We start from the raw sequence: 14,259 nt of genomic DNA, 5'->3' as shown, positions 1-14,259 counted from the left end.
TTCAACCACGAAGGCCTGATTCACTCAGTGTCCTCCGAACAGTTGAGATGTCTGTTACTTGAACTCTGTGAAGCATTTATTTGGGCTGCAATCTAAGGTGCAGTTAACTCTAATGAATGTATCCTCTGCAGCAGAGGTAACTCTGGGTCTTCCTTTCCTGTGGCAGTCCTCATGAAAGCCAGTTTCATCATAGCGCTTGATGGTTTTTGCGACTGCACTTGAAGAAACTTTCAAAGTTCTAGACATTTTTCGTATTGAGTGACCTTCATGTCTTAAAGTAATGATGGACTGTCATTTCTCTTTACTTATTTGAGTTGTTCTTGCCATAATATGGACTTGGTCTTTTACCAAATATGGCTATCTTCTGTATACCACCCCTATCTTGTCACAACACAACTGATTGGCTCAAACACATTAAGAAGGAAAGAAATTCCACAAATTAACTCTTAACAAGGCACACCTGTTAATTGAAATGCATTCCAGGTGACTACCTCATGAAGCTGGTTGAGAGAATGCCAAGAGTGGCGCACAAAGAGAAAGCAACTGCATAATTTCTCGTCACCCTTTAATGAACCAGTGAGCTTTTTTTTACAACTACATGCACTTTTGGGAAGACTATTTCACCGAGTCTGGAGCCTCTTACTTATCGGTGTTAGGCTAAAATCTATTTAGGGTGATCAGTTCAAGAACACCTTAAAATGTCAGGCCGTGGCTGCCTCGCTCTTGTGAAACACCGCTCTTCTATGTGGTGCTAAAGTTAAATGATTTCAGAGCCGAAGTATAGGGACAGCGCACAGCGGGGAAATGTGATGGTTTTCTATACTGACATATAGGCGTTTTCAGCACTGGACAGCGCTCGCGAGTGTTGTCGAGTTTATCATTGCGCACCCCCCCCCACCATGCTCACTCATCAACGAGGAAAGCGGCTGTGCGGATTAAATTATCTATTTGGTTCTCTAATGAGTGGATAAACCACCTGACATTGCGTTCTTTATCAGGCCCGTAGGTCATCGGGCTCGATGGCAATTTTATATAGTTACCCCTGATGTTTCTCTTTTCCCCTTTTGTAGCCATTGGAATAGGGGAGAACAGACCCTAATGTAGGACCGTGTCTTCTGGACCTGTCTGGCCATATAGTTTCGGACATTATTCATTCTCAAGTGACTGAACGTCTTGAGTGAGGATGAATAAAGGGGGCTCTCGGTCGACCACCTCGCTTCCACCGGAGCCGGTGGAAATAATCCGGAGCAAGGCGCACTACCGTCGGGTAAGACTTAATGTTGGGGGTCTCCTCCACGAAGTTCTATGGAGAACGCTGGACAGGTTGCCCCGAACAAGGCTGGGCAAACTACGAGACTGTAACACCCACGAGTCTCTCATGGAGATATGCGACGACTACAGTTTGGATGATAATGAGTACTTTTTCGACAGACACCCCGGGGCTTTCACGTCCATTCTGAATTTCTACCGCACGGGAAAACTGCACATGATGGAGGAGATGTGTGCCCTGTCGTTTAGTCAGGAGCTGGACTTCTGGGGTATAGATGAGATCTATCTGGAGTCCTGCTGTCAGGCCAGGTACCACCAGAAGAAGGAACAAATGAACGAGGAGCTCAAAAGAGAGGCCGAAACTATGAGGGGCAGGGAAGGCGAGGATTTTGATACCACATGTTGTTCCGAGAAACAAAAGAAACTGTGGGATCTCCTGGAGAAGCCGAGTTCCTCGTTAGCTGCTAAGGTAAGCAAAGTCAGGTATAGCTCTTCAAGTTTGTCTGAACTTTTCCTTGCATGGTCTTACTGCTCTGTCATGGGATTGCATGTCATCTTGCTTTAAGTGGATCGGCAGTTAATACGCGAATGTAACTTCACCTAGGTCCTCCTAGATAAACATTATTGGTGGCTTACCGCCACGTTGAAAAGTTCAATTTAGTCATTTGCATTATACTCAACAAATAATAAAAAGGTGCCACATTTTGTTTATGACATTTGGTTTATGACACGTCATTTGCTTAAATTGTTCATATTTAAACAATTACATGGCCTGTCCTTGAGGGTGGGAGTTGTTCTAAAGAGGTAAATCATAACTAAAGATAAGCATAACTTTAAGTTTCTAGACTTGTAAGTGCTATGACTCTCAGTTTGAGTGTGTTTGTGACGAAGTATGTCATTGTAGGTTGACTTCACTAAAGTTGACATAAACCATTGTGTGGCCTCTGATGCCTGGCTGGCTCCCTTCATCTCGGATCCAGTGCTTTTAATCTGTCATGTTCAATGGCTCTGTCGCTCTCTAGTTTCTCCATCTCAGCTCTCTCTCTCTCTCTCTCTGCCTCATTTCCAGCCTTGCATTTACTCTCATAATAATTTATCTAATTTATAAGCTCATTGATCACGCTGCTTCAATAAGGCCATTTCACTAGGCTGGATCAATGTCATATTCAGTCATGTTAACAGCATTTTAAGTGAAGTGTTTTCACTACTGTTTGACTATGTCAATAATTAATTAGCATGATTAATAACAGCCCAGTAGCATGTTCTGAATACAACATCTGTAAATAGATTGAGTAATAATTAGGAGAGTGGGGGTCAATATTACACAGGTATCATTATATAGCTGGCTTGGCAAATGTGAGTGTTGTGTTGTTTTCTTGTTGTTGACCTCTGCTTACTTGTAACCAAGACAGCATTACATTTTTATGAAGACGTTATAGAGTTCATGGATCATGCCCACTCCGATTTCAACCTGCTCTGCCTACTATTATATATTACAGTGAGGTCCAACAGTATTTTGGCAGTGGTACATGTTGTGTTGTTTTGGCTCTGTACTCCCTGACTTAATATTTGAAATGATACACTGACTATGATACACACAATGATACACAATTATACACTGTCCTTCCATTTTAGGTAACCCAAAGTATTTGGACAAATTCAGTTATATGTGTGTTAAAGTAGTCAAACCTTTAGTATTTCCCATATTCCTAGCACACAATGACTTCATCAAGCTTGTGACTCTACAAACTTGTTAGATGCATTTGCAGTTTGTTTTGGTTGTGTTTCAGATTATTTTGTGTCAAATAGAAATGGATAGTAAATAATCTATTGTGTCATTTTGGAGTAACTTTTATTGAAAATAAGAATAGAATATGTTTCTGAACATTGAATATTGTGGATGCTACCATGATTATGAATAATCCTAAATGAATCGTGAATAATGATGAGCGAGAAAGTTACAGAGACACCAAAGATCATACGCCCAAGACATGCTGACCTCTCACCATTACCAATAACAGGGGAGGTTAGCTTTTTGGGGTGGTGTGATATTTATACGTATGAAGATAGTAGTACAGAGTTACTATGTTTTTCTTGTCTAGTCAACATTATTCAGATTCATCTCAGTGCATTTGGCTCATGCTGCACAGTAGGATTAGGGCTGTCTGAGGACATGGATATCTCTAAGGGGCTCAGAAACGTCTGAATGGAGGGGTGGGGGCAGAAGGGGGATGCGGAGATGAGGCAGCGGGAGTAATTCGTTCACTTGACAAATAGGGCCCTTGTCCCATGTTTTCCCTCCGTAACGGGGGAGAGGGGGATAAAAGTGTCATGCTGAGGTCTAATGGCAGGTGACGGACGCAGCCTTGTTTTCCCGTGCTTAATTGAAGGGTGGCATCGTTAAAATAAGCTGTTCCTAAACACAGATTCCACGTAATTTATTTTTCAGTGCAGATACATTTTAAATTGCACATTAATTACGCTTGACTTTGTGTCAGGTGATGGGTTAAGGGAAGGTGCGATTCGCAGTATCTATAACTCAAGACGTCACCCTGGCTGTGCCTGGCCCTTTGGCATTATAACCTCCACAAAATACACATATGAACATGGGCTCTGAGACAAGCCATTCCTCATAGTCAGACCTGCAATGAAGGACACTGTGTATGCACGAGTCTCCCCACTGGTCACAGACGTCAATTCAACATCTATTCCATGTTGGTTCAATGTAATTTCATTGAAATGACGTGGGAAAAACATTGATTCAACTACTGTATTTTTGATACGCTCTCATGTGGTTGTAGACTCTCAGAGGTCTCCATGTCGACATATTTTGGGTTTTTCCTTCTGAATAATTCACCCAAAGAATATAGAATCTCTGGGAAACAAAACGTTTGAGATCATTAATTCATCCATTATAGATGAGTCTCCTTTCATACATACAGTATGTCTGCAAAGCGTGTACAGTGTGTATTCACTGAGAGGAAATGGAAAGCAGCTTGTGAATGGAAGACCTGGCTGGTGCTGCACTAAAGCATGTCTTGGCATGTTTCTGCCTCATAGACCACAGTTCACTCTCAGTGCCCTCAGCACCATGGCCATACAATATGACAGGCTCACAGTGCATCAGAGGGTTGTAGCCTGTACACTTCCATCTTACCTTACATTACAACACTGTTTAAAGAGAAGATCACACACAGACAGGATCAGATGACAAAGCTACTATCAATGGTAGTACTAGTTTGATTCAATATTTGATGGATTGTCCTACGGCAACATTATTTTCCCTATACAACGTCAGGACATGTCTGTTGGGTGATAAAACATACCAGGGGCAAGCAGGTTGTTGAGTCACCTGGTCGTGGCTATCGGTTGTGAGTTGATGGTGATATTTCCATATTTCCACTCTGCCCTGTTCCACTGACATCCCTGATTCTCCATCTCCACATACAATCACAGCGCCCTCCCCAGTCCAACCTCCCCATCCCCTGAAAGTCAAGCAATGGAACCTAAAACTACTGCAGTTTGGACCCAGAATTGGACTTTAGCTAAGCAAAAAGGATGCTAGTATGGTATTAACTAAATGGCTTGGAAAATCAGTCATCAGACATTGTAATAAGAGTATATGCTGTTACAACCATGATTCAGTGGTGCTTGACCGTGATCCAAATGCACCATTCAGCTGTAGTTAAAAAGCCATTTAGTTAATACTATTTCATAACTATACCGAACAAAAATATAAACGCAACATGCTGAGTTACAGTTCATATAAGGAAATCAGGTAATTTAAATAAATTCATTAGGCCCTAATCTATAGATTTCACAAGGGTGGACCCACTTGGGAGCCAGGCCGACCCACTGGGGAGCCAGGCCCAGCCAATCAGAATTTGTTTTTTACCCCACAAAAGGGCTTCATTATGGACAGAAATACTCCTCAGCACCCCCGTCCGCCCTCCCCCATCTGATGATCACACAGGTGAAGAAGCCGGATATGGAGGTCCTGGGCTGGCGTGGTTACATGTTGTCTGCGGTTGTGTGGCTAGTTGGACGTACTGCCAAATTCTCTAGAACAACATTGGAGGTGGCTTATGGTACAGAAATGAACGTTCACTTCTCTGGCAACACTCTGGTGGACATTCCTGCAGTCAGCATGCCAATTGCACCCTCCCTCAAAACTTCAGACATCTGTGGCATTATGTTGTGTAACAAAACTGCACATTTTAGAGTGGCCTTTTATTGCCCCCAGCACAAGGTGCACCTGTGTAATGATCCTGCTGTTTAATCAGCTTCTTGATATGCCAAACCTGTCAGGTGGGTGGATTACCTTGGCAAAGAATAAATGCTGACTAACAGGGATGTAAACAAATGTGTGCACAAAATTTGAGAGAAATGAGCTTTTTGTGCGTATGGAACATTTCTGGGATCTTTTATTTCAGCTCATGAAACATGGGCCAGCGCTTTACATGTTGTGTTTATTTTTTTGTTCAGTATAAATCCTAATGTATAGATTTACTACCACAGTATATTTCTGTTGGACCTTCCTCATACAGGACTGTGATGCCTCTTGAGCATCCCTGAACCCTGACCCTCACAGTAAACTCTTGGCTATACTCCTGAATGGGTTTTTGCTAGTTACAGTCACCCACTGCTATTTACGGTCACCTGCTTTAAGTTCTATCTCCTATTTTCCAGAAACATGTTTTTTACTCAACCCCCGTCTCTGTCTCTGGTTGAGTGATGATGATTAGGCTTACATTATGGCCAGGTTGACAGGTCCTCTGTAAATAATGAATGAGGGACTCCAGCAGCCTACAGTACAGCGGCCCTGTTCACATCTCCTCACGTTTGACCTCTCACTTCTTAAATGTCACCATTGGAAATTATCTGCAGAAGTTGACTTTTCTACCCACACAAGTTTTTCAAGTTTTATTAGTCGTATGTACAGGATACACGCGGTATACACCTTCCAAATAAATGCTTACTTGCAGGTTCCTTCTCGACAAAGCAACAACAATAAGAAATAATAAAAGCTAAGAATATGAACATACAGTAAACGGTTCAGTAGAATATAATTTTAGGATAAGTATATTACAGGAATCTCAATTTCTAGTATTTACACGTCTTTTGGGGAACGGGGGATTGGGGGGCAAGTGTTTAAATGATGCAGTATTTAGCAATCATAATAAGAGTCTGTTAGCAGAAGATGTGTGTGTAGTATGAATGTGTGTGTGTGTGTGTGTGTGTGTGTGTGTGTGTATGTCTGTGTGGGTATGTGCGTAAGTGAGTGCATGTGTGCTAAGGTGTGGAGAATCACAGCAGGCTGTCAGTCCGGTTTAAGTGTTCAGCAGTCTGATGGCTTGTAGATTGTGGCTTGTAGACCTAATGCTCTGATACCATCTGCCCGATGGTAAGGGAGTGAACAGCTCGTGGCTAGGGTGTGTGGTCCTTGATGATGGCGCAGGCCTTCCTTAGGCACTGTTTCGAGTAGATGTCGTGGATGGGTGGGAGGACAGTCCCAGTGATGTACTCGGCTGTCTCCACCACCTGCTGGAGGGCCTTGCGGTCGTGGACAGAACAATTCCCGTACCAGGCTGTGAGGCAACTGGTCAGGATGCTCTCGATGGTGCAGCATTAGTATTTAGAGAGGACCCAGGGTGGCATGCCGAATTTCTTCAGCCACCTTAGGAAGTAGAGACGCTGTTGCGCCCTCTTGACAAGAGTGGTGATGTTGTTGGTCCATGACAAGTCCTCGGTGATGTGGACGCCGAGGAACTTTAAACTGCTGACTCTGTCTACTGCAATCCCTTTGATGTGGATCGGAGCATGTTCCCTCCTCTGCTTTATGAAGTCAACAATCAGCTCCTTTGTTTTGCTGATATTGAGGGAGAGGTTGTTGTCCTGGCACCACAATGCCAGTTCACTTACCTCCTCCCTATAGGCTGACTTGTCGTTGTTGGTTATCAGTCCTACAACCGTGGTGTCATCAGCACACTTGATGATGGAGTTGGGGTCGTGCAAAGTCACACAGTCGTAGGTAAACAGGGAGTACAGCAGAGGGCTGAAGACACGCTCCTGGGGTATACTGGCTGTGTGTGAGTAACGGCTTGGAGCTGCTACATACTGTCATTTATTCAGACTGTCTTAGAACACACTCTCTGCATTATAAGAGGGTTGGTCAGTGTGTGTGTGTGTGTGTTTGTGTAGTAGTGGTAGTAGTGTTACTCTGATACGGTAAGCTTAGTGGCTCCCTCCATTAGGCAATAAGCTTATGTAGATCACCTCTCTGAGTGGATACCCTCCAGTGCCAGTAGTACAGTGTTGCCTAGTTCCGCTCCAAACCAAGTGGGTCAAACTGCTCTTGGCAGACTACTGTGAAAGCACAGAAAGCAGATGTCTCTGCCACGTACCCTATGGTCAAATGAGATTACCTTGTTAATTGGATGTTATTATTTATACCTGTCCAGACCTTACAATATTTAGCAAGCAGAGACTTATTAAGCTATTTTAAACCCATTACTTAATTTAATACATTCAGATGCCTATGGTGTATTACTGTAGCGGTACAGAAATATCCATCCCATTGAGGATGGATCTGTTCCATTTATAGACGATCAATCCAGCCATGATGACAGGTATCTACAGTCAGCCAGTTGTTGTAGGCTAATTCGGATGTCCTCATTAAAATGTGAAAGAAACCCCACATTTGTAAGGGAAGCCTTCTCAGTCAAAATGTTTACAGAACATCAGCCTGTGTCTAGCCTATATCCTGCTGATACAAGGTAAACCCTAGCAGTCAATTAGTCCTTTCCTCTTCGAATCTCAGTTCCATATTAGGAAGGACTTTTGGCTCATTATCAGAAAGTGCATTTAAGAAAGTAATAAACTATATACGTAATTAACTTATAATATGCTGTGATAGTGAGTAGTTATGTTAGCTTTTCCATAGAGATAAGATACATGTTATCATGTTATCCTCTGCATGTTGTTTGTATTGTTCTCTATGTAAATGTTTGTCTGTTTCCACCAAGAACCGCATTATCCTTAGAACCTCTCTAATGCTTTCTCCATATCCTTAGAACCTCTCTAATGCTTTCTCCATATCCTTAGAACCTCTCTAATGCTTTCTCCATATCCTTAAGAAACCTCTGCTAAATGCTTTCTCCATATCCTAGAACCTCTCTAATGCTTTTCTCCATATCCTTAGAACCTCTCTAATGCTTTCTCCTCCATAATCCTTAGAAACCTCTCTAATGCTTTCTCCATATCCTTAGAACCTCTCTAATGCTTTCTCCATATCCTTAGTACCTGCTCTAATGCTTTTCCATATCCTTAGAACTCTCTAATGCTTTTCCATATCCTTAGAACTCTCTAATGCTTTCTCCATATCTTAGAACCTCTCTAATGCTTTCTCCATAATCCTTAGAATCTCTCTAAAGCTTCTCCATATCCTTATAGAACCTCTCTAGATGCTTTCTCCATATCCTTAGAACCTCTCTAATGCTTTTCCATATACTTAGAACTCTCGAATGCTCTCCATATCCTTAGAACCTCTCTAAAGCTTTCTCCATATCCTTTATAGAACCTCTCTAAAGATTTCTCCATATCCCTTATAGAAACCTCTCTAAAGCTTTCTCCATATCCTTATATAACCTCTCTAATGCTTTCTCCATATCCTTAGAACCTCTCTAAAGCTTTCTCCATATCCTTATAGAACCTCTCTAATGCTTTCTCCATATCCTTAGAACCTCTCTAATGCTTTCTCCATATCCTTAGAAACCTCTCTAAAGCTTTCTCCATATCCTTATAGAACCTCTCTAATGCTTTCCTCATATCCTTAGAACCTCTCTAAAGCTTTCTCCATATCCTTAGAAACTCTCTAATGCTTTCTCCATATCCTTAGAACCTCTCTAAGCTTTCTCCATATCCTTATAGATCTCTAAAGCTTTCTCCATATCCTTATGAACCTCTCTAATGCTTTCTCCATATCCTTATAGAACCTCTCTAATGCTTTCTCCATATCCTTAAGAACCTCTCTAATGCTTTCTCCATATCCTTAGAACCTCTCTAATGCTTTCTCCATATCCTTAGAACCTCTCTAAAGCTTTCTCCATATCCTTATAGAACCTCTCTAAAGCTTTCTCCATATCCTTATAGAAACTCTCTAATGCTTTCTCCATATCCTTATAGAACCTCTCTAAAGCTTTCTCCATAATCCTTATAGAACTCTCTAAATGCTTTCTCCATATCCTTAGAACCTCTCTAATGCTTTCTCCATATCCTTATAGAACCTCTCTCCATGCTTTCTCCATATCCTTAGAACCTCTCTAATGCTTTCTCCATATCCTTATAGAACCTCTCTAATGTTTTCTCCAGATGGTGTTGCAAAAATTTAAAGTGAATCTTCTTTGAAATCCGAAGCAAAGACGTTTACATATTTTGTCTGCTATCAGACCTAACCAATATTCTTAGAGGAATGTGCAGCCTTGGTGAAAGTGCTTTGTGGTTCTTGTTGGTTACTCTCTCATTGTGTCAATAATCCCCTATATGCCTCTAAAGCAGGGTACCCCAACTGGTGGTCCGCGGGTGATTTGATTTGGCCACCAATGTTTTCTGAGCAAAAAAAGGAAGTATTTTTTTGTTGTTGTTGCAATTTGTTATTGTTCAACATAAAGATTGTAAAAACACCAGAAAATCATCTCCAAGTATTCCCATGCATAATAGAGAAATATTTGTAATTGTATATGAATATTATATCTATTTGGACTTCTTGTGCTCAATTTGCAGTCTACAAATGATTTGTATTTATGTTCCGGCCCCCTGAAAAGAAAATGGCTTGTGGCTGAATCTAGTTGATGATCCCTGCTCTCTAGCTTAACCTTTGAGAAAACAAAGGCATAGCTCAAAGAAATAAACAGACAATTAGACAACTTTTTGATTTTGCCTGTTACTGACATATCTTTAAGCCTTGTCTATTTTTAGTTTAGATTTTAAATCCATGACCACAGGGAGACATCAAGCACACAGCTCCTCTTCACACCTTGCTCACAAACCAACATTTACATTATCGATTTTTCATGTCTTTGATAGCATTTGATCAATGTGTGGCAGGACATGGCTGGAGAAGGAGAGGAGCCTGTAATCGATGGAGAAAATCTCCTCCATCAGTGTGCTGCTGAAAAGAGGATTAAATTGTTTGTGTTGTTACCAGTGTTTCCCGTATGTGCCATATTTTCTAAGCCTGGTAGATTTTTTAAAGCCTTCAAAGACTGTCTCTCTTTGCGATCACAGTAAACTACTGAGGCAGTAAGAAACATATATTCTGCTGTCAAGCAGACATTCAGATGCATGTAGTATGAGATATTCCCTTATTAACTTGCCTCTGAAAGCAACCTTGTGGCTATTTGGCAGAATGGGGTCCTGGAGAAATGTGTTGTTAATGTGTTGAAATTGAGGTCATACCTTTGGGCTACGGTTTCCTCTCCATAGAGATGATGAGTGGTGAAGAAGGTGGTTCCCTGGGACACTATTCAGGGTATGTGACCTACAAATAACTTCCTCCATTGACGGAGGTCATCTATTACCTGTATGTACAGCAGCTCCTGCCTGGCTCACTATGCTCCTCCGGGGCAGCCTTTGAGTTGACCTGAGCATGTGACTAACCATACAAAGCTGTGTTATTTGTTTTGGGATGTATTTTTTGATTGCTTGATGTTATTTGGGATTTTTTTTAATAATTCACTGATACTACGGCCCATACACTGTAAAACCAAGTGTTTTCTGTAACACTTTTAAATGCTTCAAGGCATTTAGAATTTAAATGAAAATGCGTCACGGTGTTTAGATTGTAAACACCAGAACATGTTTATTTGCTGTAACACTTTAAACAGATGAACACGTTTATTCAGCACAAGGCGTTTAGGTTTTAAACACTACTGCATGTATTTGCATATTTCCCAGCATGCCTTTCAAGTGAATGTGAGAGATACCCACCAATGACTGTGTTGTTAGTGACAGTGACATGGTTATTGCATTCAGAATCAAGATTTTGAATTTATTATTGCTGAAGCCTTCAACAAGTGACTGTGTAAGTGAATGTGTATCAATTAAAAGTTAACAAGTTCTGGCCACTTATAATTCATTTCATAAGACATTTGTTATGGGCTAGTTATCTTTGACCTTATGGTCTGAAACTCTTGGCCCACGAGCCACATTAGACCTGTGAATTACAATACTGTGGTTTGTGAAGTGATTAGTATTCCTATCACAATCCAGTCAGAAGGAGGATATCCAACAATTGAAATATTTGACCACCCCACAACCTGCACTCATAATGATTGCGATGATGAAAGACTTAATAAACAAGACTACCTAAAACATCTAAACTGGAATAACCATCTCAGTAACGGGTCCAATAAATCCAACCCCTTACAGATTGGATTAGTTTAGAAACATGTAAGTTATTTATCTTTGTTTAGTATAAGATCAAGTAATCAATCAATGTGTATGAGGGCGGCAGGTAGTCTAGCGGTTAAGAGCGTTGGGCCAGTAACTGAAAGGTCGCTGGCTTGAATCCCCAAGCCGATTGGGGGGGAAATCTGTCGGTGTGCTCTTGAGTATGGCAGAAGCATTTGCTAAATGACTCAAATGTAAATGTAGGAAACATGGATATGAAAAAAAAATCTACCTGCAGCAAAGCATGCTGGGAAATATTATAATGAGGCCCCTCCCATGTCTTGTTCACTATGAGAGACGATGGGTTATAAATGTGTCAAGTTTCATGGTTTTAGAGTGTAAATCATTAATCAATGCACTTGATACACATACATTGCAATGGTCTCAGGGGCAACCACCACAAAGAAAGGTTAAATGCTAGGGTTGGTCAATATGAAAGCTGCGTCTCTCAGAACATATCTATACAGTATACCCAGGGGCAACAGGCTTGGCTGTGCGTGGGGTGCTGCAGGTGAATTAAACATCTGTACCCCATTTCTGTTCTGTTAGAGCACTGAGAGTGAGCATTAAGAAATTGCATGAATAATTAAATGAAACAACAACATCGAACAGAGTGCAAATTATACCATGACATTCAAGAGGGCCTCTATTGGGTGCACACGCTTTTGAAACAAAAATATGGGCCTAATTCTAAAGACGTCATTTAATGGTAAAAATGTATTACTTATTAATGTGGCATGAACCTGTCGTGATTGTGTTCATTCCTGCGCAGCAGCAAATGCAAACCTGTAGTGTATTCAATGTGTAAAAAGGCTTCTAAAGTTTATAATTTTCACTTAAAATGTCCATTAATTATAATCCACATAATAATTCACATTTCCTGTTGCTGCAGGATTATTTTCCTGCTGTGAGAAACTATTCAAATTAAGATAGCATATTTATACCTGCGCAGGTTCATCCACTCCAAAATAATTCTATCATCCAAACAGCACCCGCCGTTTGATGAATGGAACACCAAAAAGTGCAGTGACATTCAGCTGTTGTCATTAGGCCTTGTCACGTTCCTGACCTGTTTTCCTTTTTCTTGTATTTACTTAGTTGGTCAGGGCGTGAGTTGGGTGGGCTTGTCTATGTGGTATTTTCTATGTTGGGATGTTTGTGTTCGGCCGGGTATGATTCTCAATCAGCCGACAGCTGTCAATCGTTGTCCCTGATTGAGAATCATACTTAGGCAGCCTGGGTTTCACTTGTGTTTTGTGGGTGTTTGTGTTCCTGTGTCAGATTTTGTGCCACACAGGACTGTTTCGGTTTTGTGTTTTGTTGACTTTCAGTAAATAATGAACACTAACCACTCTGCGTTTTGGTCTGACCCTTACTCCTTTCTCTCATCCGAGGAGGAGGAATTAGACAGCCGTTACAGAAACACCCACCACCAAAGGACCAAGCGGAGTGGAAAAGAACCCAAGACCTCTGGACTTGGAAGAGATTCTGGACGGAAAAGGACCCTGGGCTCAGCCAGGGAATATCGCCGCCAAGGCGGAGTTGGAGGCAGCGAAGGCAGAGAGGCGCTGGTATGAGGGGCAGCGCGGCGACGTGGTTGGGAGCCCGAGAGTCAGACCCAAAAATTTCTTGGGGGGGCACACGCGGAGTGTGGCAAAGCCGGGTAGGATACCTGAGCCAACTCCCCGTGCTTACCGTGGAGTGAGAGGGCGTCGTACTGGGTCAGACACCGTGTTATGCGGTAAAGCGCACGGTGTCCCCAGTACGCGTGCTTAGTCCAGTGCGGGCTAATTCCACCTTGCCGCACTGGCCGGGCTAGGTTGGGCATCGAGCCGGGTGTCATGAAGCCGGCCCAACGCATCTGGCCTCCAGTGCGTTCTCCTCGGGCGGCGGCACATGGCACCAGCCTTACAGATGGTGTCCCCGGTTCGCCAGCATAGCCCAGTGCGGGCTATTCCACCTCGCCGCACTGGCAGGGCTACGGGGACCATTCCAACCTGGTAGGGTTGGGGAGGCTCGGTGCTCAAGAGCGCGTGTCCTCCTTCACGGTCCGGTATACCCGGTGCCACCTCCACGTACCAGTCCTCCGGTGGCACCCCCGCACCAGGCTGTCTCTCCGGGTTCTCTCTCCAGCTGCTCCCACCTGTCCAGCGCTGTCAGAGCCTTCCTCCTCTCCAGCGCAGCCTGAGTCTGAACTGCCTGCCTTCCCAGCGCTGTCTGAACTGTCTGCCTGCCCAGCGCTGTCTGAACTGTCTGCCTGCCCAGCGCTGTCCGTCTGGCCAGGCCGTCCAGCCAGGACCAGCCAGAGCCGTCCAACCGGACCAGCCAGAGCCGTCCAGCCAGGACCCGCCAGAGCCGTCCAGCCAGGACCCGCCAGAGGCCGGCCAGCCAGGACCCGCCAGAGCCGGCCAGACAGGACCCGCCAGACCCGCCAGAGCCGTCCAGCCAGGATCCGCCAGAGCCGTCCAGCCAGGATCCGCCAGAGCCGTCCAGCCAGCCGCCCAGCCGTCCAGCCAGGATCCGCCCCTCAGTCCGTGCTGC

The 14,259-nt window shown here is 43.2% G+C and overlaps 1 protein-coding gene across 1 annotated transcript in view; it reads left to right on the top strand.

The window, feature by feature from the left end:
• Window positions 1–1,183: 1,183 nt before the first annotated feature.
• The window catches only part of LOC111969069 (potassium voltage-gated channel subfamily B member 1-like), a 71,897-nt gene continuing 58,821 nt past the window's right edge, over window positions 1,184–14,259 (top strand). Inside the window, exon 1 of the mRNA XM_023995047.1 lies at window positions 1,184–1,738. Coding sequence (XP_023850815.1) covers window positions 1,184–1,738 — 555 coding nt within the window. The remainder of the gene's footprint in view (window positions 1,739–14,259) is intronic.

Source organism: Salvelinus sp. IW2-2015, linkage group LG1 (genome assembly GCF_002910315.2).
Source record: "Salvelinus sp. IW2-2015 linkage group LG1, ASM291031v2, whole genome shotgun sequence".
Taxonomy (NCBI): domain Eukaryota; kingdom Metazoa; phylum Chordata; class Actinopteri; order Salmoniformes; family Salmonidae; genus Salvelinus; species Salvelinus sp. IW2-2015.
This window is presented reverse-complemented; position numbering and strand designations above follow the sequence as displayed.